Source organism: Melopsittacus undulatus, chromosome 7 (genome assembly GCF_012275295.1).
Source record: "Melopsittacus undulatus isolate bMelUnd1 chromosome 7, bMelUnd1.mat.Z, whole genome shotgun sequence".
NCBI classification, from domain to species: Eukaryota; Metazoa; Chordata; class Aves; order Psittaciformes; family Psittaculidae; genus Melopsittacus; species Melopsittacus undulatus.
Genome location: NC_047533.1, coordinates 19433107 through 19457387, shown reverse-complemented (window position 1 = coordinate 19457387; position 24281 = coordinate 19433107). Strand labels below are relative to the sequence as shown.

At 35.7% G+C, this 24281-nt stretch overlaps 1 protein-coding gene across 2 annotated transcripts in view; it reads right to left on the bottom strand.

The window, feature by feature from the left end:
* Positions 1 to 298: 298 nt before the first annotated feature.
* RBPJ (recombination signal binding protein for immunoglobulin kappa J region) overlaps positions 299 to 24281 on the bottom strand; it is a 55693-nt gene continuing 31710 nt past the window's right edge. For both annotated transcript variants that reach the window (XM_013127416.3, XM_034064633.1), the window contains 10 exons: positions 22345 to 22383; positions 19202 to 19297; positions 12792 to 12957; positions 11492 to 11666; positions 9918 to 10055; positions 9590 to 9702; positions 7317 to 7457; positions 6135 to 6290; positions 5293 to 5396; positions 299 to 4500 (listed from right to left, as the gene is read on the bottom strand). In XM_013127416.3, the coding sequence (XP_012982870.2) occupies positions 4185 to 4500; positions 5293 to 5396; positions 6135 to 6290; positions 7317 to 7457; positions 9590 to 9702; positions 9918 to 10055; positions 11492 to 11666; positions 12792 to 12957; positions 19202 to 19297; positions 22345 to 22383 (1444 nt within the window). In that variant the 3' untranslated portion in view covers positions 299 to 4184. The remainder of the gene's footprint in view (positions 4501 to 5292; positions 5397 to 6134; positions 6291 to 7316; positions 7458 to 9589; positions 9703 to 9917; positions 10056 to 11491; positions 11667 to 12791; positions 12958 to 19201; positions 19298 to 22344; positions 22384 to 24281) is intronic.

Sequence of the window (24281 nt, the reverse complement as noted above, 5' to 3'; positions counted from 1 at the left end):
TTCCACTCCTGGCTCGGTTTTCTTTTGTGGTGCTCTGGCTCCATAGATGGCCTCACTGTTTGTTCACACAAATAAGAAAATAAAAACCATATTCCTTGGTTAACACTGAAAAAAAGTCCACAAAAATGTGGCAAGCTTCAACACCTGATCAAATCATGACTACTTTTAAATCACTGTACAGATGTTCAATTATGTTTGTCACATCAACAGTAACATGGCATTTTCTCTTTAGGGAAAAAAAATTAAACCCAATAGTATATGCACATACACACACACAGAGTACACTTGACAAAAACACTTTCATGTGGTTTACATTTCACTTTTATTTAATCCTCAAAACTGCCCATATTGCAGGGTTTTTCTTGATGAAATATGGAACTGAGCAATTAATTCTACAAAATTATGGTAAAAACTTGCTCATTTTTCTACCTTATTGCTAAGAAACTTTACAGGTGCACAGTTTGTAAAAATAACCCTTTTAAGACTGAATGTATACACATGCTACAGGATTTAGAAAGAAGTCATTAGCATAGCACCTCCAGATGGGGCAAATGCAGTGCTCAACACAGCATGTTTATGAAGTTAGAACTGCTCATTTAATTTACAGCATCTAAAGGGAAGAAGTCGTTCAGTCCTAAAAGGGTTAAGTAGAAACCCTAATATACTTCTTTTTCTAACAAAGCTGCCACTCAATCCCACAGTACAGTGCTTGAAAACAAAGTCAAAAGTCTGGCACAGGAAAGTATACACATTTGTTCAGTACTCATAAACACAGCTGCTTTTGAAAGAAAGTAAATAATATGGTTAATAATTGAAGAGCATCTTAGTTTCAAGATGGACACCTCAATGGAGTCATTCAATCAACAAGTGGGTAGCTTACTTCCAATAGATAATTTGCTTCACTTGGCATTAAAATTTTGTATATGGGGAATTCTCTGATTTATGTCTTGAGTTCATGTCTTTTCAGGTAACCATTCTGATCTTACAAGTCTGTGCAATGAAAAGAAGTACAGAATACCATTATTAACACAGTCGTGGGATGCCCTCGGGCAAATAATTAGGAAAAACATCAGCAGCACTTTATTAAAGACTATGTTAGTGTTGAATTCTGAAATGCAGTTCCAAACAAAAGAAAGTAAGAAAAAGGCATCGCTAGATTTGAGCACTTAATATGCTTTTTATGCTTTTTCTTCCTATAGTTGGAACTAAACAACATTCTGAACACAGACTCAATTTCTATGTATATAGAATTAACAGCAGACTTAACACAGCTAGACTTGAACAGTTATTATAGTTTCATACTGAAACATTCTAAATGTAGTTTTATCAAAATCTTGAGATATTGTTAATAGCATGAAAATTGATTAACAGCTCACAAGGCCAATAAATGTAACAATATCACCCCACAGGAAAAAGTTCAGGAAGATAATGTATCTGAACTACCAGACATCTTAACAACAGTAAGGACCTGGAAGACCATTTCTGTACTACTGAATAGCTACTGGCAACAACGGAGCCACAAGCCCAAGGGTAAAATGGGGTTTAAAATGATCTTGTAAGCAGAGCTTTGATAGTCTCTTTTTTTCACCCACTTCGCTGTAGTGTGTAGAACACCAAACATTAGGCTAAATCATTAGGTTCTTTACAAGTCAAGGAATATTGCATCTACTGGGCACAATTACTGTAAGTACAGAAACAGAATATAAAAAGTATTGCATTTATATGTAAAAATTTTAAAATAATGAGTATAAAAGCATGTGTCAAGTTCTGAAAAGCTATTTTAAATAGTCTTTGAAAGTTAAAAGGCTTGTTATGGTTTGTCTACCGTGTGTATATTGTGGTTTCTTCTTGAATACCCTCTAAATCTGATATATATTTATCACTTATTTTAATTCTCAGTCTAACTGGTGATGAAAATCTGTGGCTCTTGAATTAAGCCGTACTGTAAGATACTTATGTGCTTCTAACAAAAACACTGTGAAATGATTCCTGCCACAACACAATTAAAACAAAGTTTTATAGCACTCACAAAGGTAAACAGATTTGCAAGTAAATGCCAGTAAACAGTTTAAAACAGAGATAAGGCCACAATGAATTCTGCCCTTGGTCACTGAAACGGAGATGAGGTGAGGCAGTATTCACTAGTGCTAAGAACCAGCATTTGCAACTACGTCATGGGAAGAAATTTTGTCAGACAGAATAGCAAATATGAAGGCCTGTGGTAGAATACAAGCACATTTTCAAAGGACAGTGGCACTATGAGCTAAATATGCTTTATAATCGATTTTTTCCTTTAACCACATTGTTTCACATATACAACAGAGCACTAAAGCAAACAAGTAGAACGGAGCACAGAGTACACAAATATGGTGCAGAGACAATGCTTTAAAATGGTGGTGGGTGTTGAAACTGGAATAAGTGGTCAGAAATAAAACCCCTGTGAAAATGGTCAACAGATAAGCTCGTAAGCAACACACTGTAGGAAGCCACAGGTTCACATTTACACAGCAGTTGTGACTCTTGCTTCAGGGTATGGAAAAGGCTGAACACAGCACAAAATTTGTATTTTGGCTTTTAAAAGGAAGATCACACTATCAGAACTTGTCCTATGAGTCTACACCTAGTTCTGTGACTACAAATGAACTACTGGGGTATACTTTCAAATACAAATGAGGCAGGCAGGTCTACAAGGAGGGACAAAAATATGGCAAAGTCAAAATGAAAAACAAACGCAACAACCAAAAAAGTCAAAGTGCAAATGAGCCTTGAATTTACGATGGAGAGAAAACTTGAATGCTGCATAAGCTGTTGGCAGGGAAAGAGAAACCCACATGAAATAAGGATGGAAGGAGTTAACATCTTCATAGTGCTTTTATGGTTTTCTATTTGCCCATTTCTAAGTAATAAAATTTACTTCTAGTTATTATGGTATGATCACTTCACAATGAAAGCACGTTCTCAATACAAGTATTACATCGAAGTCTGGCCTAATTTACTGAACAGTATGAAGAAAAACATGCTTGTTGTGATTCTCAAATGATGAAGGGCATCACCTACCGATCCCATTTGTAGCACATATTTCTCATGGTACTTTAGTTACATGCCAACAAGACAGAAGACATGCTGCCAAATGAAGTTATTGGGAACATTCCACTTTTGAAATAAAACATTTAACTTACACTTAATACAAATTATGTACAAGATTAGAAAAACCTGAACAGATCCTGAAACATTTTCAGATGTACTATGAGCAAGGAAGAGGGGGAGTAACCCAGTAACAACCCTTCAAAAACACCAACGTATGCCTGTGACATGAACAATCATTAATATGACTGCTTGAGATGCCACTTTTAAAAAAACTCACGTAATGTTAGAACCTCATGAATTATCACTATAAATACATATTTAAAAAAGGAAAACAGAAATAACTATTAACAATGACTGAAAACAGAGCACTAAAGTTAACATACATTGCATGTATTGCAGGCAAGGCAGAGGCATTTTTTAAAGCTTTTGCACAGACTTCATATAATCTTAAAAAAAATATGCTGGCCTTTACAAGGTTCTACTTGCTGAAATAAAAAACAATTTCAGTTCATAAAAAGTCACAAGACTTCAGTTTAAAAAAAGGAACAGTTCCAGCCACAGACCAAAAATATATATATTTTTTTAAAACTGGAAGAGTATGGTAATTAGATTATACAAGCATGGTCAGGCTTGGAACCTGAATATACTTCAGAGCAAAAGCTCAGAGGAAAAAAAAAATATAAACTATTTGGTAACAAAAGTGTACTATATGTTGTGATACAAAAAAGGTATGGTGAAAATGTACCTTTTATACTAAAGCTTATACAAGTTCCTTGGTCCATAAAAACTATGTTGTGTTCATGTTTTCTAGTTTGCTCAACATGTATCCCAGCCACATTTTTTGTTTCTTGCCCATTAAAAAAAAACAGCTGAAAAATAGATTTTCAATAAAGTTCTTACGTTTCCGGTGTTGGTGGTGGTGGTTGTTTTTTTTTTTTATTGTGGCTTCTATATTTAAGATCAGCACTTGCAGGTAACAAGGTTCAAATAACATCACCTAAAATGGAAAGGTGTTTTCCCATGAAACCACAAAAATTGTTCAGTTCTCTTGAATGTAGCACTCAAAAGTCAGTTAAAGTCCAGACAAACAACAGTAGTTAGGAAACTACAGTTGCTGTAGATGATGTGACATTGGTTGGATTTGTGCTGACGTTTGTGTAACTTCCCTCGCTGTTTGTATTTGTTTCATTGGAAGCCATGAGGCTTGAGCTGGCTCTGAGGATTGCTCCAGCAGCACTGCAGTGTGGTCGTGGCCCTGGTTCTGGTGTGTACGTAAAGGTAAGGCTGGTGGAGTAAATTATGCCATCATTACGGACCAAAGTTACTGGAACCTGGACTGGCTGACGGACCCACCTCCAGCCCTCTCGAAATGCAGAAATGTCTGGAACAACACACAGCATACTCTCTGCACACCTGGAAAACAAGAGAATCAACTGAGCACAATAAAACTTAAGCTTGGAGAATAGAACAGATCAGCATAGCTCAGCTGGATGGGTCTTACAAAAGATCTTGTTCAAATGCCTGAGCACTTCAGAGCTGACCAAAAGTTACACCGTATTATTAAGAGCAGTTTTCAAATGCCTCAAGTGCTGACAGGCTTGGGGAACCTCTCTGGGAAGCCTGTTCCAGTGTTTGACTATCTTCTCAGTAATGCTCCCTAAAGTCCAGTCTAAAACCCAACTGACACAGCTTTCAACTGTTCCCATGCATTGTGGCACATGATATCAGGGAAAAGAGCTCAGCACTTCCTTCACCTTCCTTCCTCAGGAAGCTATAGAGAGCAAGGAGGTTACCCCTCAGCCTTCTTTTCACCAAACTAGACAAAGCCAGAGTCCTTACCTGCTCCTCACAGGACATTCCCTCCAGCCTACCTCCTACCAGCTTTGTTGCCCTCCTCTGTACACATTTAATTACTTCCACATCCTTCTTAAACTGTGGGGCCGAGAACTGCACACAGTGTTCAAGGTGAGGCCGCACCAATGCTAAATACAGTGGAATAATCACCTCTTCTGACCAGCTGGATGCAGTTTGCCCTCTTGGCTGCAAGGGCACACTACTGACTCATATTGAGTCTGCTGTCAACCAGCACTCCCAGATCCCTCTCTGCAGGGCACAAAGTATACGCTTTAGCGTGTACATGTGAATATGTTCTTCAAAGCATCCAGTAAAATGCAGTCATCATAAAAGTAGTAGAAAATACTGTACCTGTACATAGTTTCTGCTTCCACATCCCCAAACCAGACACGTAAATTTGGAGTGAAGTTCTGTCCTGTAAGTTCCAACATTGCTACATCCCCACCACCATTCAACTGGAAAGGAATTAAATAGAAAAAAAGAAGAAAATCCACTGTAAAAAAGTATTAATAAAAATATACACTCCCCTCTGAGGAAGAAAACCAAAATAAGAAAAAATTCTTCACATGCATATAAGAGCTGTAAACAGTGCTGTTTCTAACAGCTGGATAAAACTGAAAGAAATACCTACAGAACTGAACTGTAAAAGAATTAACACATCTAAAAGATACTGCCAATTAATTTGATATCCTGAAAGAGCTTACAAGTTTTGATAGTGGCTACTCAGAACAGGAGTTAATAAGGCTTTGAAAACAAAGAACAAAGAATCTTTCAGAGAATGTGTTAGGAGAGCTTCAAGTTTTTCCACAGCAGAATGCTGATTTTCTTAACAAGGTATATGTCTGGCTTTGTCTGATCTACAGTTGGTTGGTTTAAGAGCCAAAATCAATGTCTAAATAATCAAACAAAAGTAGAAGTCCTAAGGATATTACTACCAAAGTACTCTAACAAATAAAATACTTAACATATAGAACAATATCAATATTATTCCTATGATGGGCAGGCTCATGTATTCTGAAATGTAGGTAAAAAAACTTGTTGCAACATAAATTAAGTTTCCTATTTATAAAGCAAGTAAGAATGCTTTCCTACAGTATCCCACAATGGTACCATGAATGTTAAATCTGCATGACAAAAATAACCTCACGTAAGAGAGTTTATTAAAATAAAAAATTAAAAAACAACCAACTTACCTGAAGACTTTCTACAACAGGCACAGGTGTCACAGGAGCATGGACCGGTCCCATCCCCTCATAAAACGTGTATTCTGCTTTATCTGTGCTAATGATTGTCCAAGAAGCTCCATCATTAATCATTTCCTTATTTGGTTCTTTTGGGCATGGAGTGGCCTTAGAAAGAAAGAAAAGTTTTAAATCTTACCTGTAGAGTCATTTGCCAAGTCACAGAGCTAAAAACCAACTCAGCCAGTGACAATGTTTATTCCAAAAACATGTTTCCTTATATATTTCTGGTAACAAAAAGAAACAGTCACATACATTTCAGCAAAAGTAGTAGAAAACTAAAGCTTGTGAGAACACTGTAACTCTCACATGTGATATTGTCATGTTTCCAACTTCTGTTTATCATTGGGTTTTATTTCGGTTCCACTTTCAAAGTTTTAACATTACTGAACAGCCAATAACCAACAAATTATACCAACTACAAGCAGCTATTTAAAATAGATCTTGCTTTAATAATGCAAAATGACTAAAACACCCACAGATTCCAAATCTAATAAGTTTCCATTAGCTATGATTTACATAAGGCCAAGATTTTGTTTTTCTTTTTAGAGAGCTCTTCACCATCCACAAAATGATAGAAAACACAAGCTTATAGAATCATAGATTCATATTTCAGTGTTTGTATAGACATGGGAGAGAAGCTGAACTTACAACCTTGCAAATTAGTCAAACTTTCACTGTCTCCCTGTAAATATTACAAATTAGTATACAAGCATACATAGAAAATACACTGACAACTATTTTTTATAGCAACAAACACCTTTCTGACTAATTCCATCATCTAGCAGCCAGTAAGAAAATTGTGTATAGGTTAAACACAGGTACGGAAAAAAAATGGGACTCAAAAACTGTAATTTTAATACCTAAATTCTGTTTTCTTCCATTAAGCTTTAAGGATATCTACATATGTAACCATAACCTTCAGTCTTCAAAATGTCAGATGCTTCAACTAGCATGAATTTACCAGTTTAGATGACAGGAAGTTAAAATCAAAGCTGCATTCTTATGCAGACTCTTCATTTTGCTATGATCATGTAAAAAAAAAAAGCACTGAAAACAGCTTGCAAGAAAAATGTGTAACAAGGATAGGAACTACAGATCTTTCCAAGCTCAACCCCATTTTAAACAACTCACTTGAAATTGGATTATTCTCTCCTGGGAAAGGCACAAATACATTCTCTCAGTGTCTTTAAGGTAAAATGCACATTTATGGAGCTGTGATACTGGATCATCTGCATCCAATAACGCTGTTTGTTTATCTACTTTTCGAATTATCTGTGAAGGAAAATTGTACATATATATTTAGGTCAATTTCTGTACTTCATTACATTGGAGATTACATATGTACTGTTAGTAAAAAGTATTTTTTTAATTTTCCATGCCTCCTGTTTTAATACGAACATTAGATTCATAATTCTCAGTGCTTTTGAAGTAAGAACGCAACACTGAAGTGACATTCAGTACTACATCTTCAGTGTGCTGCATGCATATATATTTTATCTTTTTTTTTTTTTGAGTAAGAGTAGTGAAAAAACTTGATGCTTCAGCAAAATCTACTTTTGTCCCATTTCAAGGTACAAACAAGCAGTAGGTCAATATCATTGATAGCATCCACAACATCCTGGGGCAGACTGGTTGCTGAATGAGAAAAGTCAGTTGAAAATAGACATGTCCTTAAGTACAGTTTTGCAAACATAACAATCATAGCTTATCTTAACAATAGGTGGTCATTAAATATTACTTAAAGACAACTGCAAAGAACAATTGTTCCTCACATCTGACAGTTCAGTGAAGAGGTAGCTGCTGACTTAATTCAGAGCTGTTACACTAATTTATCTTTTAAAGTTAAAAAAGTTACTCCCTTACAGATAGTGGAAGTCTGTAGCTTGGAATTTAAACTCAACTTCTAGAAAAAAGTTTAATACTTCATTTTATGCAACATCAGCAGAAGTGCTTGAAGATTTCTAAGCCAACAATCAGAAAGCCAACTATGTCTCTGGAATTTCTAATGATAATAAATGACATTATTAGCAATATAAGTTTCAAGGTTAACTTGTTTCTTCAAAGTTCTTTGCATTAACCTAGAAAATGTCTGCAAGTTACCTTTTAATCACATTACCTTCAATCAATCTTGTAAAGCAGCATGACAAATGTTTCCAATACAAACAAAACAGGAACCTTTAGCCTAATTTGTTTTAATCTATTTCTACCTAAAAATATGGTTTTTGGAATCATAAATGATGGCATCTCCTTTCAGCAATAAGAAAATATTATCATGAAGACCACAGATAAAGTGAGATCCTCTTAGTGGGTGTCATGTGCACTGAACCAGATCAACAGTAACCAGGTCTGGATTTTTCTGTCAAATAATGTGATTAATAAAACAACTATTCAAGTGATCATTTTATACTGCTTACTCTGAGCAGTTTTACTCTTCTTTTTTAGCTAAGTTTGATATTATGAGAGAATTTTGTATACAGTCCTAGTAAGAGAAGTCTGGAAAGGGGAACAAAAACCTGCCTGCAGGGAAGGTTGGTTTTACATTGGCACATTCTAAAAATTGTTTCTAGTTAAAAGTGGAATTAGCAAAGCCTCGTATGAAGTTCATAATGGGCTGCAAACCACAATATCACAGAAGACTGCATATGAAGCATTATCAGTCACATAAAATTCCACTTAGGCTGACATTAAGTGCATGAAACAGGAGGTAAAAAATAAATCTGTAATTATACTTGTATTTATTTATAAAAACCATTACAGCAATAATTTGTTTCATCCACAAACCATAACTAGTTATAATCAATTTTGTGTCTGTGACAAAAACAAGAGCTGAAATTGTCTCTTTCTAAAAACAGTAATTACAAAGGCATTTTCAATGTTCCATATTTAAAACAGACAGTATTAATAAATGTCTAAAATGCTTTTGCAAGTTGATATTGATGTCATTATATATCCTTAGAAGTACACAGAAATGGTTTCAGATTCAAGTTGGAAGAGCATTTTTAAAGCTGTGCTGAACTCAACAAATGGAATAGTGCTGCTGGCTGCAAAGACTTTACTCAGCTATTTGATACCAATATTTAAACTATTTTGCTACACTGGGGCCTACATTACTGCTTTAAAATAGACATATTCTTAAGGACAGCTTGCAGATTAACCTAGTTTGGCAGGTTTGAATCCTGAGAAATTCCCTACACTCATGCTACAAGCTGTTCTTTGCTTACAGAATTAATCTGCAGATACAAAAACACACTTTCATTAAACTGTAAGTAATTTTCCATATAAAACGTATATTACTAAAAGAAAAAATAAAGCCAAATATTGTAAAGAACACAAGCCCAACTATGCAATTACACACACTATGCAATCTACAGATTAATTACAGCATTGGAGAAATTAAACTGTACCAGTCTTGGGAGTGCCATGCCAGTGACTGAGCATACAAGTTTGACAGTCTGCCCATAATGTATGTAGCCATCTCTCACTGTGAATTCTTCTCCTTCTGATTCATCATCATCCACTGCATGAAAGAGGAATTTTCATATTATTTGTTTTATCCACCATTTACCCCAATAGGAGGAACATTTAACATCCCACTATTACATCAAATATACAGTCAGTAACAAAACAAATCCACATATGGGCAATTAATATGAAGGAAAAAAAATGCAGAACCTTTTTTTGTGGGGATGGAGGGAGGGAGTTGAAAATACATATTGCTTCATTTTTACTTACAGAGGTGAATGTAAAATGCTCCCCATTGCTGTGAACTGGCATGGAAATTACCACCTTCTACGTGCAAATATCTGGTGCTAACTGTTTGGGATCGAAGTCTATTAAATAGTGCCACTTTTGTCCCTGACGCAATACATACTGCAAGGAACACATACAGACTTGAGATTATAAAATTACTTCATTATTACATAGAAAAGTAACAAAAACTCACAAATACAGTAAAATAAAATGATGAAATTAAGAAATACTTCTCAACCACTGGTAAATTTAGAAAATATTTATATTCGTGACAGATCAAAAGTAATCACAAAATTACAAGTGGGGAACATACAGTGAGTGGGCCATTCTCCAAAGGAATGCTAGTTCACAGAATTTTGCCACTTAGCCAAACAGGCCAGTGCTTGCCAGCTGAAAACTCCTCCTGCTCCTAGTTCAACAACTGACCATTTGGGCTTAAGCATTAATTTGCCCTTGTGAAGTACTCCGACTTTCAGTGATCATTCAGAGTATATATGAAGTATAAAAAAATTATTCATAGAAAATACAGTCACTTGAAAAGAAGGCAGACATAACTATGTAAAATTGTAACCATGCAACTTGACATTTTCTTGTACCTGAACTTACTTAACATTCAAGAGAGAGAGAAATGCTAAATCTGCCGCCCTGAAAAAATCTGCAACTAGCATTTCGCTGTGAAACAGGCATGTTTCTTCTACTTAGTTAATATCTATTATCAAAGAATGCTTGGTTCATATTCACTGTCCATCAAAACTATCTGTCTGAACACAAAGTCAACAGTGCATACTCTGAACCCACGGGCATGAATTGCACAGCAACAGACTGCCTTTAGTCATGTGGCAAGCTAGCGCCCGGAGATCCACATTCCATAGGTGAAATGGGTTTCAGCCCAACACAGATGGAAGAGCCTTTTAAAGCACTAGTGAAGAGAGAGAGAAAAACAAACAATCAAAAAAAAAAAAGGGTATCTCTTGAGATGCTCCAGTGGTATGGAGGCAAAAGCAAAAATGCTCCCAGTTATACATTAGCACCAGAGATACCTTTACTTGAAATGACACAGTAAGCAAATACATCTGGGTGAAATATCACCAGATTTTCTCTTTACCAATTACATAAAAGGAACCATGCAAAACATATTAAAAATAAAAACATGCAAATGGCATGAGATAGTAAGAAGGTGGCTGTGATAAGATGAAGTGCAATTTGGCTAATGTGATGCTATTCATTTATTACAATCTGAAAGCTATCTCTTTGAAGCCGATCAGACCATCCTAAGCACCACATCAAGCAGCTTAAGGGATCTAACAGCTTAGAAAGCTAAGGTAGAGCATTCTTTATGCATTTGTCTAAAAGGATTCACCCCTAAGACTAGTTTTTTTGGTGGACCTTTTATATTTACTAAATTAACTGTGACTGCATAAAATTCAGTGTTGTCTGAGACACATCAGAAAAACAGAAATTGAAAATTGTATTTACTTTGTAGTCATAAGAACACCTAAGAAAAAATCAGCAGGAGGCAAAATGAATTGCTGCATAAAGAAGTGTAAAATACTTACAGTCTGCATTTTTCAGTGACTGTTTCTTTTTAGAAGGTTTGGAGATGACTTTGATCCGTTTACTGAGGAACACACCGATGTCATCACTATTGCCATAGAACATTTTTACTGATAACATGAAGTGCTTTCTCTTGTCTGAGTCTGATATGTATAATGTTTTGGCAGTGCAATAATTCTGTAGGTGAAAACATACTGTTGTTTTTTCAAGTCAACCCAGTTTAAGAAACTACATATATTTAATTATGAACAAAATAGGAAAACCAATGCAATAGTTTCTAAATTAGATCAGAAACTGTTTTTTCCATCTCTTCAGTATGGGTATCTTTTATGACTATTGTTTAGCTTTGGAAAGTTTAGCACCCGATTTTAGTGCCTTTTCCTAAAGACCCTTATCAGAACTAGAAAAAAGATGATTAGATACTACAGCTGTGTCAAATCCATCTCTGATTAAGAGCACTACTAAAAATTACATTTGAGTAGAGCTATAGTAGAGCTATACAGAGTGCACTGGGCATGCACAAGAGGCTGCCTGTGCAGAAGTATTCAGCCAATTTTTTCTTAAAAGGCTGGGAGATGACTGCAGTTTGAAATGTGAAACATGGCTAGGTACTATATGCCAGGTGACAACAGAAGCTTCAAAAAAAAAAATCTCAAAAAGAACTTTTATTCTTTTCCCTATTCAGCAATGTATGAAGCATTTCTAAGTAGACTGGGCTGGAAATTCTAGATAGCTATAAAATACTGTTTAACAAAAACAACCAGCTAAAATGAGCATTGACATGTTGCCAGTTCTATTCCAACTGTTTAAGTCATCACAAATATTGTGATTTTTTTATAGCAATTTGTATCACTGAAAAAAACCCCAAACCAATCATACTAAATTTATTAAGACATAATTTAAATAGTATTTTTATGCAAAGTGACTTAAAGATCACTTCTGGCAGCAGATGGTGTTCAAATACTTCTTTGTTAAGATTATCCATTCACGTAAGCCAGAGAGAAGGACATGGAGTTTGGGCCAAAAACCTTACTTCAGTTAATCACTGATGCCTACCAAATAATCTAACAGTTTACGGACTCTGAATCAACAACCTGCACATTAAAGGTTAGTACCCTGAATCCCATGAACCAAATCCACCTAGTCAATTGTCCTACATATTTTTGACAGATTTTTTTTAAGCCACTTATGTAGTAGCTGTAAAAAGTTATCAAAAATAAGCAAAAGTATTCTTTGAAATGTGCACCATATAGCTACAATATCTTTTGCACTAATCTGAGTGTTTTATTACGTTTCTTCTACCTTTCCTTCCAAGTTCAGCTGTTGCATTTCTTGGTCACTGTTTCCTATTCCAATGAAGGCGCAAGGTTGTGACTCTTGCTCAGTGCAACCATCCCGTTCCATTTGTTCTTTTTTTTTCTTCCATCCACTGCCCATAAGATAGACACACGGAGGAGGACAAAAGAACCTGAAAATGAAGAGCACATTATAAGATTACACATAGCTTTCAAGAAAATTCTTGTGACCAACACTGTTGTGTACCCAAAACTTCCTCAACCCAGTTACCCTTTGCATTCAAGTTTATACATATATGCTCTTCATTTGCCTGAAGATTTTCTAAAACACAAATAAAAAAAAAGAAAAAGCAAAGAAAATCAGCATGAGATGCAGTTACTATCTTTCCAGTTCAATATATGCAATGTAACATTCTGCATTTTTATAAAACAATTTCTACCCTTAGAAAGAAAAAATTCTCAAAGAAAGTAAAAAGTTGAAAGTGATGACAGTGTTTTGTTTTTATAGGTGCATAATATGAGTCACACAGAACAACTCCACAAGCTAATTTAATGGAAAACTGCTGACTACAATTCCTCAACACTTGGTGTTTCATCATTAGCAAGGTGGGAGTCTATTTCAACAAAGCATTAAGTCTCTTTGCAGTCTTTAAATGGAATACATGTTACATCTTCATAGAATCATGGAACAGTTTGGGTAGGAAGGGATCTTCAAAGGTAATCTAGTCCAACCCCCCTGCAATGAGCAGGGATATCTTCAATTAGATCAGGTTGCTCAAAACCATGTCCAGCCTGGCCTTGAGTATCTCCAGGGATGGGGCATTCATCAGCTCCCTGGGCCATCTGTGTCAGGGTTTCACGACCCTCACTGTTAAAAATTTCTTCCTCACATCCAGCCTGAATCTCCCCTCTTTTAGTTTAAAACCATTACCCCTCATCCTACCATGATCAGAGGCACCTCCCTGGGGCAGCAACAGCCCACTGTGGAGCCTTTCACCAAGGCACAGGTGACCAGGCTCTTTCAATTACTCTACAGTAACGGGTAGTTTTAACTTTCATTGCTGTAAGAATAAAGTTCTGAAATTTTAAAATGGCCATGAATAGAAGGAGTAAGCAGTAATACATGCTATGAAACAGCACACATGGTATATCCCTTTTTTGCTTGCTATTTATTATGCCTTTTGCATCTCATCTTCTGCTACCTGACCTCTGCTGTTCCAGCTTTCCTCATGAAGATGCTGAATGATTGAGCAGGAGTGTATTTAAGTACAACATGACTTTCTGTTACGTGCCAACTAAATCCTCCCCTTCCTATTACAATTTTTTGATCTCAAAACCAAGAATGCATTTCCTACTTTTCAACTGCATTTATTTCAAATAGAGACAACATGACCTAATTTCCCCCAATGCTTCTCTAAAGAAAAAATGATATTAAGAGCACTTATTGGTGAGGGAGCCAGTGCAACGACAATGGTCAAGAAGAAAAAATTCATATTAAAGTACAAGGTGCATGTTACTTTCTACAGGACCAATCTAATCTATATACCCTATATCACTCTGCATCTAGATGTAAATATCATAATTGTCACCTGAATGCTGCAACTTTCAGCATGTTTTAGGAAAAAACTTAAACAAAGCAAGAAATAATTGCTTTAGCATCAGACTGAGAAAATGTCTACTGCAGACACCTGTGATCACATTTGAAAAAATACACAGATATATACATGTGCAGGTGGGAAGGAAGTGGAAGTGTAAGAAGGAATCATTTTTATTAGACTGGTAAGGGATCAAGCAAGGGCAGTGATCATGCCCAAGCGCTGCTTAGGAGGCCTACTCTGCCATGCCAGATAGGGGAAACATGATGGTGGTCCTCTGTGAACAATACTTTTCAAATGGGGGTTATGAACGAGCTCCCAACTACCTGGGGAGGAAGTTTCAAGTAAAAGATCTTTTGGAAACAAACTCATATTGTCAGAAAAAGCACACCATATAGCTAGCCAGCTTGTGAACTCCACTGACAACGCAAGATCCTTTTAGTGTTAATAGATGTATTCCACCAATTCTCTTCTCAACATGTATAAGCTACTTCCAGTAAGAAATTATATACTGACTCAAAATTATATCCACCTTTATTAATGGAGCAATACTTTGCGAAAAAGAATCCATGCCCCTTGTCTTCCAAGTAGATATAACAGCATAAAGCCAACATCACACATTTACCTTTCTTCCTCATGTACTTTTTTGTATTTTTCTTAACATTAGAAGAGAAGGGAAAAAAAGAAAAACAACCCTCAAACTTTTTCATATAATTTTTCATTATAGCTTTATTCTAAACCAAATCCTTTGAATAGCTATGGCCACTAGGTGGCAAAGAAGATCCAGGAGAAACGAGTTTTAACCCACTGACAGAGAGAAAACAAGCCACAACAATTAAAGCGCTCTTTTTAAATTAGAACACAGAGAAAAACCTTGGAAAACTATGGCTCACAGAACAATGACAGAAAGTTTTTAAGCTGAGGCAATTTAATGTTTGGTTTAAACTACCAAACAAGAAAGAAAGACTCTGGACATCCACAACTGGAATGGGGCTCCTTATGTGCAGTCTCCTAACCTTCAGATATAGGCAAGTACAGTCTCGGGGCTTTTTCCTTTGTATTTACAAACCCAGAAACTCATGTGTAGAGGAGATTAATTATAATTTTCCTATCCAACATAGTGTGAGTAAACCATGAGTATTTCTGATTTTCACAGATGATTAAAGAAAGTATCTTTGATATGTATAAAATAACTGCTGTAAACAGGTTTGCTCATTAATATTTCTGATGTAAATAGGACTGTAAATATTTATGTGAGAAGCTGGCTTTCAGATAACTACAATGAGCAAATAAGAAAAAGAAAATCACCTCCCTAAAATAACTAAATTAGGTAGTTTCCAGTATTACTTATGGGAAATAAAGTAGGACAATGTTTGGTGGAACAAATGAAAATACTCTTCCTTCAATCTCTGATTTACAGGGCCCACCTCTCTCTCCTTTCACCATAAAACTAAAATAAGGCTGAGTAGGAGGTAAAAATTCTTCTGAAGTATTAATTTGACCTATAGTAAAAAGAAAATCATGTTGGAAGGAAAGGCAGCTGCGTCTGGTTCTTCTGAGCTTGCTGAGAATATTCAGTACAAGAAATAATGCTGGAAAAGCATGTAGGATGCAATTTCCTCACTGGGTTTATTCTCTTAATACCTCTTTTCTATGCTGTGAGCAGTAGCAATTCCATGCTGAAAATGCAACGAAACAATGCAGGATCTTAATGTTGAGTGTTCACACTGTTCAGACTCTGTCACACTGTTCAGATTCTGAAGAGAGAAGTCTCAGTGAAAGGTAAATACGGAAATAGTGTAAGAAGCACCAGACAAACACCCGCACTCATCACTAAACATCACCTGAGTATCAGATGAATGGTTTTGAAAGATGAGAGCCATCCAACAGGAAACATTAGGCAAAAAGTCCTAAACTCAACTGAAGTCCACCCCTGAGCTTCTTATCTCCTGGCTTCTTTGTCAGACTAAACGACATTAACTTTAGGAAGAGCAAGGCTAGTAACAGTAGTCCATTTGAAGAAAGTGGACATCCTTTTATTACTGTTATTTAAGCTAAGTACTAAGAACACTCTCAAATTAATCCAGAAAGTCTCCATACACATGGCAACAACCTGGAATTGCATTTCTGTAAGGCCTGTTTATACCAAACCACACTACATGAGACTGCACCATGTACCCTGAGTTTACAACAGAGTATTTCACCATCTATTAAGCCTCACCAGAACAATGAAAGGTAGTTATTGTGCTAACCTTTTAATTATGCCATGCAACACTTATTAATGATACGTATTTTCCATGACATCACAACAAACAAGGTTTAAAGACTAGAACAAAAAATGGAAGCTTGTTTAGGGTTTTTTTTCAGATTTTATGTTGAAAGACATAGAACTTAAATGTAAGAAATAATTTAAATTCAAGAAATTTAAGACCAATTTAAGAAACAATTCCTTTTTTAATGTGACTTCTCAGTTACAAAGATAGTGCAATTTAACTTATTCTTCAAGGATCAAAATTTAACCAGATTATATCCATGCCATCATTACTGATGCTAACAGTCTGGGAAATAGCAGACCAGCAGCAGAGACAGTTTAAATGATGTGTTAAAGCATAAGAAAAACTAAAATATTTAAACAGGATAATGAAAGCTTAGTATGTATTCCCAACTTTCATTTCACACCCATACCAGAATGGCAATCAGTTCACTATGACAAACATCCTAACATTTTCATTCCTAGTCATCTATCGAGTTCTGAAACTCTCTAGACTCATTTGACACGCTCCCATTTTTAAAGAGGTGAATCTGAGATACCTTTCATGAACTAATGCAGCGGTGCTGAGACAGGCTGCTGAACTGCACCTCCTAAAATCTGAAGTGGTAAAAGAATGCCTAATGTCAGTTAGCAACCGTTTCGCACAGTGGGAAACCAATATCTAGTTTATTGAGCATTACTAGTACTTTGGTAACATACATGCCAAAGTGATTTTTAACAGAATCAAATTAAATGTACACATCTATTGAGGGCAACACGAATTTATGGCAATTCTATTAATTACACATGGGAGCTTTCAGAAACTTTCAGCAAATAACAATTTGAAGCTTTGCTCTGTATTCTTCAGAACACTTACTTAAGTTTTCCAAACTGTAACAGAACTTCAAATAATCAAATTTACTATTTTATCTTTTTATTTTCTCCCTTCTTTCAATGCAACCTGCTCTCCAAAGTAATGATACACAGGACAACTTTGCAAAATGTTCCTACCCTCATGAACTGCTGCAGCCCCTGGAGAACAAACTGACTGAAGTTAGAAATACTGTTTAGAAAATCATTGTCTTATCTGCAGGCACACCCCTCATTTTTTTGGGAGTAACATGCTTTACTCATCTGCAGTAATGAGTCAACTATTCAACTACTGAATGACAACACAATCTGCCAAGATAACGATCAGAGACCTCTATACTGCCATGATAAATCTCGTGGGCTGCAAAGGGTTAAAGTTATCATTTACTACTAGTAGGACCTTGCATTGCAACACTTTTGGCTTACTTTTGGCAGTGAGCAAGAAGGCTGTATAGTTACAGAGCAGATACGCAGCATACTTGTCTGCTTCCATGCCTTTCCTCCTTCCTGTTTTGCTGACTTTCCATTTGATTCTCATCAAGAATTGCACAAAGATCTAAAAAGCACTTTGAATTAACAGTTCCGTGGAGCTGCAGAACCTGGACCCTGCCCAAAAGAAAGGGCTAACAGAAAGGACCACACATATTGAAAAGACAAGCAGTCAGGCACAGAATACTGAAGAACAGTTGAAAATATAGTCTGTATCTACGATTCACAGACATCAGGAAGTGTGATTTAGATTGGCAGCAAAGAATGAAGAACTTTGCAGGCTTAATTCTAACATTCCTGTTTTCTAACACTTTCATGTTTAAGTATGTTAAAATCTCAAATCTCAGAAAGCTGTGAAAAGACATAACGATGTAACAGGACACGAGTGAATGTAAAAGTAAGGTTAAAACTTCAAAACCATTAATGCACTAAATACATGGTCTTTTGTGATGAGAAAATATTAATAATAAGTATCTGAAAACTAACCAAATACTGCACTTTTTATTTTAGTGAAGTTGAAGGTAGAAAAATACAGTTTATACTTAAAATTCTATTTTACCATGAGGACTAGAAATCTGCATCTGAAGGACCATCCTATTTGCTTCTACTAGTCATTAAATAAAAATATCACATAGAGAAGACTGCAGGAAATTCACCTTTACCTAAAAAGCATTCATCTTCACATTTACAGATTCCATCCTCTAGAGGACTACCTATTATTGTAAGTTGCACTGTACTGATTTTTACAAGAGAATGTTAAAGAACCATAAATATGGTTATGATTGACCTGTTATTATTTTAAAGCTATTACAGATCTGATTCAGAAGAATCTCTCACTGAGGCTGGTAATTTCCTTTTCACATTAATTTGAAGTTACTCAAGAGAAACCTCCTCTACAAATAGTCACCATTGATCACCTTGCTTACTCAAAACTTAAAATGGAAGATTTAATATTAGAGTCATTTTAGTGCAATGGAAGAAAAACTTCATGCACAGATAGAGAACCTGTTGGTAAGAGCAGACATCACCACACAAAATCGCCACAGGTTTGCAGCCTTTGTTAGACAAACAGATGATCTCAGGAACACATTTTGGCTTACACTTCTTCATAGTATAAACTGAGGAATTCTACTCCTACTACACACCAGACCACATGCTACAGTTTCCTTAGCAGGGAACTCTAGAGGAAGCCAGGAAATAATAGAAACTTACCTTTTTTCATTTCCATATGACTTCTGCGCAACTTTTGCATGGAGTATTAGCACTGTTTGATCACCTCGCTCCTTCAGGTAATTTCGCATTGCTTCCCTAAAAATTAAAAGACAAAGTAAGCTTTGAAAATTAATTTGTTTGTGATTATAATCATCCAAAGAAAGTTTTAGGACAAAAAACCCCAACACATGGAGTTCAAAAAAGGCAACCATTAATAGCATCAAGATGAGTTTGCTTTGGTTTTTAAGACAATTACACAGCAAAAAAGCAGCAACTCTCTTGCATGAAGCTAGCAGTAAGGGTCTGTGGTCATTCTTACAAGTACTACATTTTCCAGAACAGATGCTTGTGATGTAAAATTATATCCATTATCAATTACTACACCACATTTAAAGTCCATGCCACAAATATTTGATTAGAACATACTTTATTAATTGAATATTGTCTCCTTAACCAACTTAGATAGTAAAAAAAAAAAGTTAAGATTCTCCAGCTTATCATTTCATCTGGTTTTCTAGAGGAAGTCTCTACTTCCTGCATACAATTGGGTAAAAAAAAATTAATTAGATTTTCTATCGTTCAACATCACTGCAATGACAGACGTCATATAAAAGCTGTAATTACCTTAAACACACTAACAGTGATTCCTTGAGAGAAGTAAGAGAACAATACACCCTATCATTCTTCTGTATAATAATCTAACTGTTCATTAAGCAGCATGCCAAATTCAACACCCTGGGGTTTAGCTGTGTCAGAGTGCTGACACGAACACTTTTAAGTCCCTGGAGGAGCTTTTGTGGGTTGAATGCCCACCAATGTGCTCATCTTCAAAGTCATCAATCAGAGAAACAGATTATGAGTTTTAAGGAAGCTATATGAAGAGACAAAACCCAGCAGAAGAAAGGTTTTTTGTTGTTGTTTAGTTTGGGGGTTTTGTTGTTGTTTGAGGTTTTTTGTTTTGTTTTTGGTCAGTTTGTTTTTTCAAACTGTACCTACTGTTGAGTTCTCTTTGGAGAGACCCAGAAAACCAAACATTTCCAGTGAAAAGAAAATGGAATATTTTGGATGGAAGCAGTATTTTGTTTACAAGGCCTTTTCCAAAAGAAATCCCCACAGACAGCTTCACAGGCAAATGCAAGTAGGTGGGGGGTGTTGGACAACAACAATCCAACTTTGTTAATGGTGTTTTGTAAATTCTTGCATTTGTCATGTCTGCATAAGACAGTGACCAGTGCGTGAAATTATCTCTGTAAACAGCAAGATACAAGTGCAAAGACTTGAATTTCTGTTTTAAATTTGGATTAACTTGATCGATGTGTATTTGATATTGGTAAAATGGATGTTTATCCATGAAAGCACAGATGAAAGTTCTATCTCGAAGCATGCAGACTTACTTTTATGTACAACCATTGTTTAAGAATACATTTCAAACCACAATGCATAATTCACTGTGAACTCATTATTATACATTTCATTATGATGTTATTAGTTGCATTTAAGCGGTTTAAAAACTTGTTATCTGACAATTCGAAATACTATTAAGAACAGTGTCATACAAAATTAAGAACATCTGTCATACTAAAATCTTCTGACTTGACTATCGTTTAGAAAAACATCAGCAACCCACACACACAAATGCTAGGTGCTAGTTAATGTTTATTTAGCACTGTGTGAGGATGAAATTCTGCCTTTTCTACTGGTCTGTTGTTACAGTGAACTTTTACAATCCAAGTTTCAAGAGAACTAGGAATGTTCCACTCAGACCCCTCCCACTGATAGAGAAAATACGTAATCATTGTAATTCTTACACAACATTTTTCTTTAATTAAATCTTAAAACTCTCTTCGAATGTAGCACTCTCGCAGTTTACATCTAAAAACAACTAGCACGGTATGAATAAAGTAGTGCTGTTCTGCTGGAACTAGCATGATGATAAACAGATTATTAGACCAACAGGATTACCTTTACACAAAGAGGCAGAATAATTTCCCAATAATTGAACTAAACACCTTTAAGGGTTTACAGATACATTTTTGTAGCATTACGTAAACCAATCATAATCTTAAAAATGTGTTAAGGTTTTTCCATTTCAGCATTGTTTGTTTCCAGCCTCTAGCAGTATAGAAAAAGTTTACAATCTACTGAAGGATGGCTAGCAGTTCCCAGCTGCCTACTGACAGGAAAGAGTACCTGGCACATCTGGTAGCTAAAATCCTACACATGAAATTTAGAGTCACTACAGTTATAGAAAACTTATTTAAAAGACCTTACACTGAACGTCATTATTTCTGTTGCTTTTTTTAAATCATAGAAGATAAATTCTATCAGTAACTTCACAGTTACACTAAGATGCTACTGCTGAAGACAGAAACCAGATCATTATTTAAAACTTAGTATCCTTAAATATCCCTGAAAATAGGTAGGCCAATGGGAAACAGGAATCTTTCTTCAATTACTTATAAGTCAGTACAGATAAATTTTGCATTGAAACAAAGTTTAACAATACGCAAGCTAACCTGAAGCTTATCCAGAAACATGATGAGACAGATATACCCAACACAAAATGTAAATGCTCCTCCTCACCCTGAGCTTTATATGAGGCATCATAATTTCAATTCAAAATATAAGCAGGTCAGAGTGATATCTTTATACAGCACTATTACCACACAGAACTTTTGAAAAATTGCACACCTATCGTACTTCAAGCAGACAGTGGATTATAAACTCAGTGGCTACTTTAGATCAGCACAGTTTGTGGCACAGAGAAATAAACATTTGCACAGACCGTGTTACAACAATGATGACTACCTGACAGATTGCAGAGTAAATACTTCCAGGCAGACCAGAAGCAAATCAGGCACTGTACTTGAATCACTCCAAACACTTCTGAATGGTCTGACTTGAAGGTACTAACTGATGCCTTCTCCAACTGTTCAGGTTTCATCAAAAACTGGTTAAGATCAGTCCTTGACAGTACTGTGTTCATTTTTCTTCTACCTGCTGCATGACAGCAGTAACATAACTGAATTTTGGCACTAAAAAGTGTTATTAGCAAGACAAAATTTTTCAACTTAGAAATCCTTCTGAGAGTGAAAAGGGTAACTTTAGAAAACTGTTAAAAACAGACTTTCTTTGATGCTTACCTGGTGAGCCGTTTCGGTTGAGGTCGCTCTCCAAATTTCCTGGAAAAAAAAGAAGATGCTAATTTAAAAGTGCTTAGTCATAATTTTACAGTGAAATACTATCCCAATTTTACAATTTTTGAAAATGTATTGAGATTCTACATCTTTTCATTGTAATTTCCTGGAGAGGATACTATTAAAGTATCAGTCACCTCCTAGCAATAGCTTTGTCCACAATAGCAGAGGGGGGTTTCTTTATCTGGAACACTGGATGACTTCCTTTGCTAAAGTCACATTTACTTCCTCTGAATCAGTTTTGAAAAGTTCAGATATCACACTTATGTAAATATCCAATGGATCTTTGCCACAGCACTGACCAGAAGTGCCAACAAAAAGCAATTATTATCACCATACAGAAATCAACAGACTAATCTCCAAATTGACAAATCACAGTGAATGCTTCCCATGAGGACAATTCCTCATAAATTTGTTTATCCTTAGTGACTTCTCACAAAAAGGATGATAACATAGTTCATATGTGCTGATACAGAACTGTAAGAAAGATCTCCCTCGTGGAATGTAGCCAAGCATGATCCAGAAATACCCTGTTATATACTTGTTTTTTAAGCCATTAGGCATAATGTATTCTGAGGCAGAGCTTTAGCACTGTCCATGACAGAGAGGATGCTCCTTACACAAGTTAAGACTTTCCACAAAAGTATTTATTTATACAAGACACTGAATTTACACAGGACAGAAACATTTTCATTAACAAAAACATACTCAGATTAAACCAAAATTACCAGGTAAAAAAACTGAAAAAAGAAAGGCTGTATGCTGCAGTGTATATCAAACTGGCACAGAAGTACAACCACAGCTAAAATAAGGAAAAAGAGGAAAGTAAAAAAAAAAAAAAAAAAAAAGAAAAAAGAATCAAAAGAAAAAAGGAAAGGAAAAAAGATAGAGGTAGTTTTAGCTTAACACCTTTATATCTAAAAATAAGCTGAGGCATAAGAGACTCTGCTTCTGCTGCCAATGTTCATAAATATCTCTATGACTTGGCAGATTCTTTTAGAAGTGGTCATATCTTTGCCTTTACACTTCTGGGACAGTGAAAACCTGTGAGTGAAACTCTCCTAAACCTGAGAGTGAAACTCTCCAAATATTGCCCTACAACAGTGTTGGAGGCTCCCTAGGACAAGAAGTACTTCATCATTAAATGATATGATGAGAAATTCTACTGTTGATGCCGAGGATCTGTTCTGAACTCTACAGCAAATGGTGGTGGAATGATTTGATGTATTCCAATTTCATGTGAGTAACTCCAGAAATGCACAAAGTAAAAATGCAGAGCTAATGGCACTATACAGTTGAGCAGAACAGCACTCAAAAGAGTGACTAGAACATGCAGCAAATTCTGAAGTTATTTTTCACAACTTGAGAAATTAATCTTCTCAAGTACTGTCAGTCTTTCCTATGCAGAAGATTTAAATAAGCAAGATGAAATACAATTATTTCTTTTCAGTTTAAACAATGAAATTAAAATTTACATTTCCAACCAGAAAGAAGCTCCTTTCACATTGTACTTAGTTATAGTTTTGTCGTGGTTTAAACCAAGTCCCCCAACTCCCTCTCAACCCGTGGGGGCTACATTCTTTGGATTTTCCTTCCTAACTCTCCGGGAGTTGGGGGACTTGGTTTAAACCACTACAAGTTTGCATACTGTTCACATGTTTGGTTTTAACTTCAAATGAAACAATGAAACCAAAACTTTTGCTGCAAGATTTGTATCCATGTATTTTCAATTTTCAGATCTATGGGACATGTATGTCATTTCTATTTCCCTCTGTGGTATGTATCACTGCATTATCATATTTGCAATGCAGAAAGGTTACAAGAAAACTGAAACAGCTTTGCCATTTGGCAGTCACAAAGTTATATCCCAAAGCCTATCTACT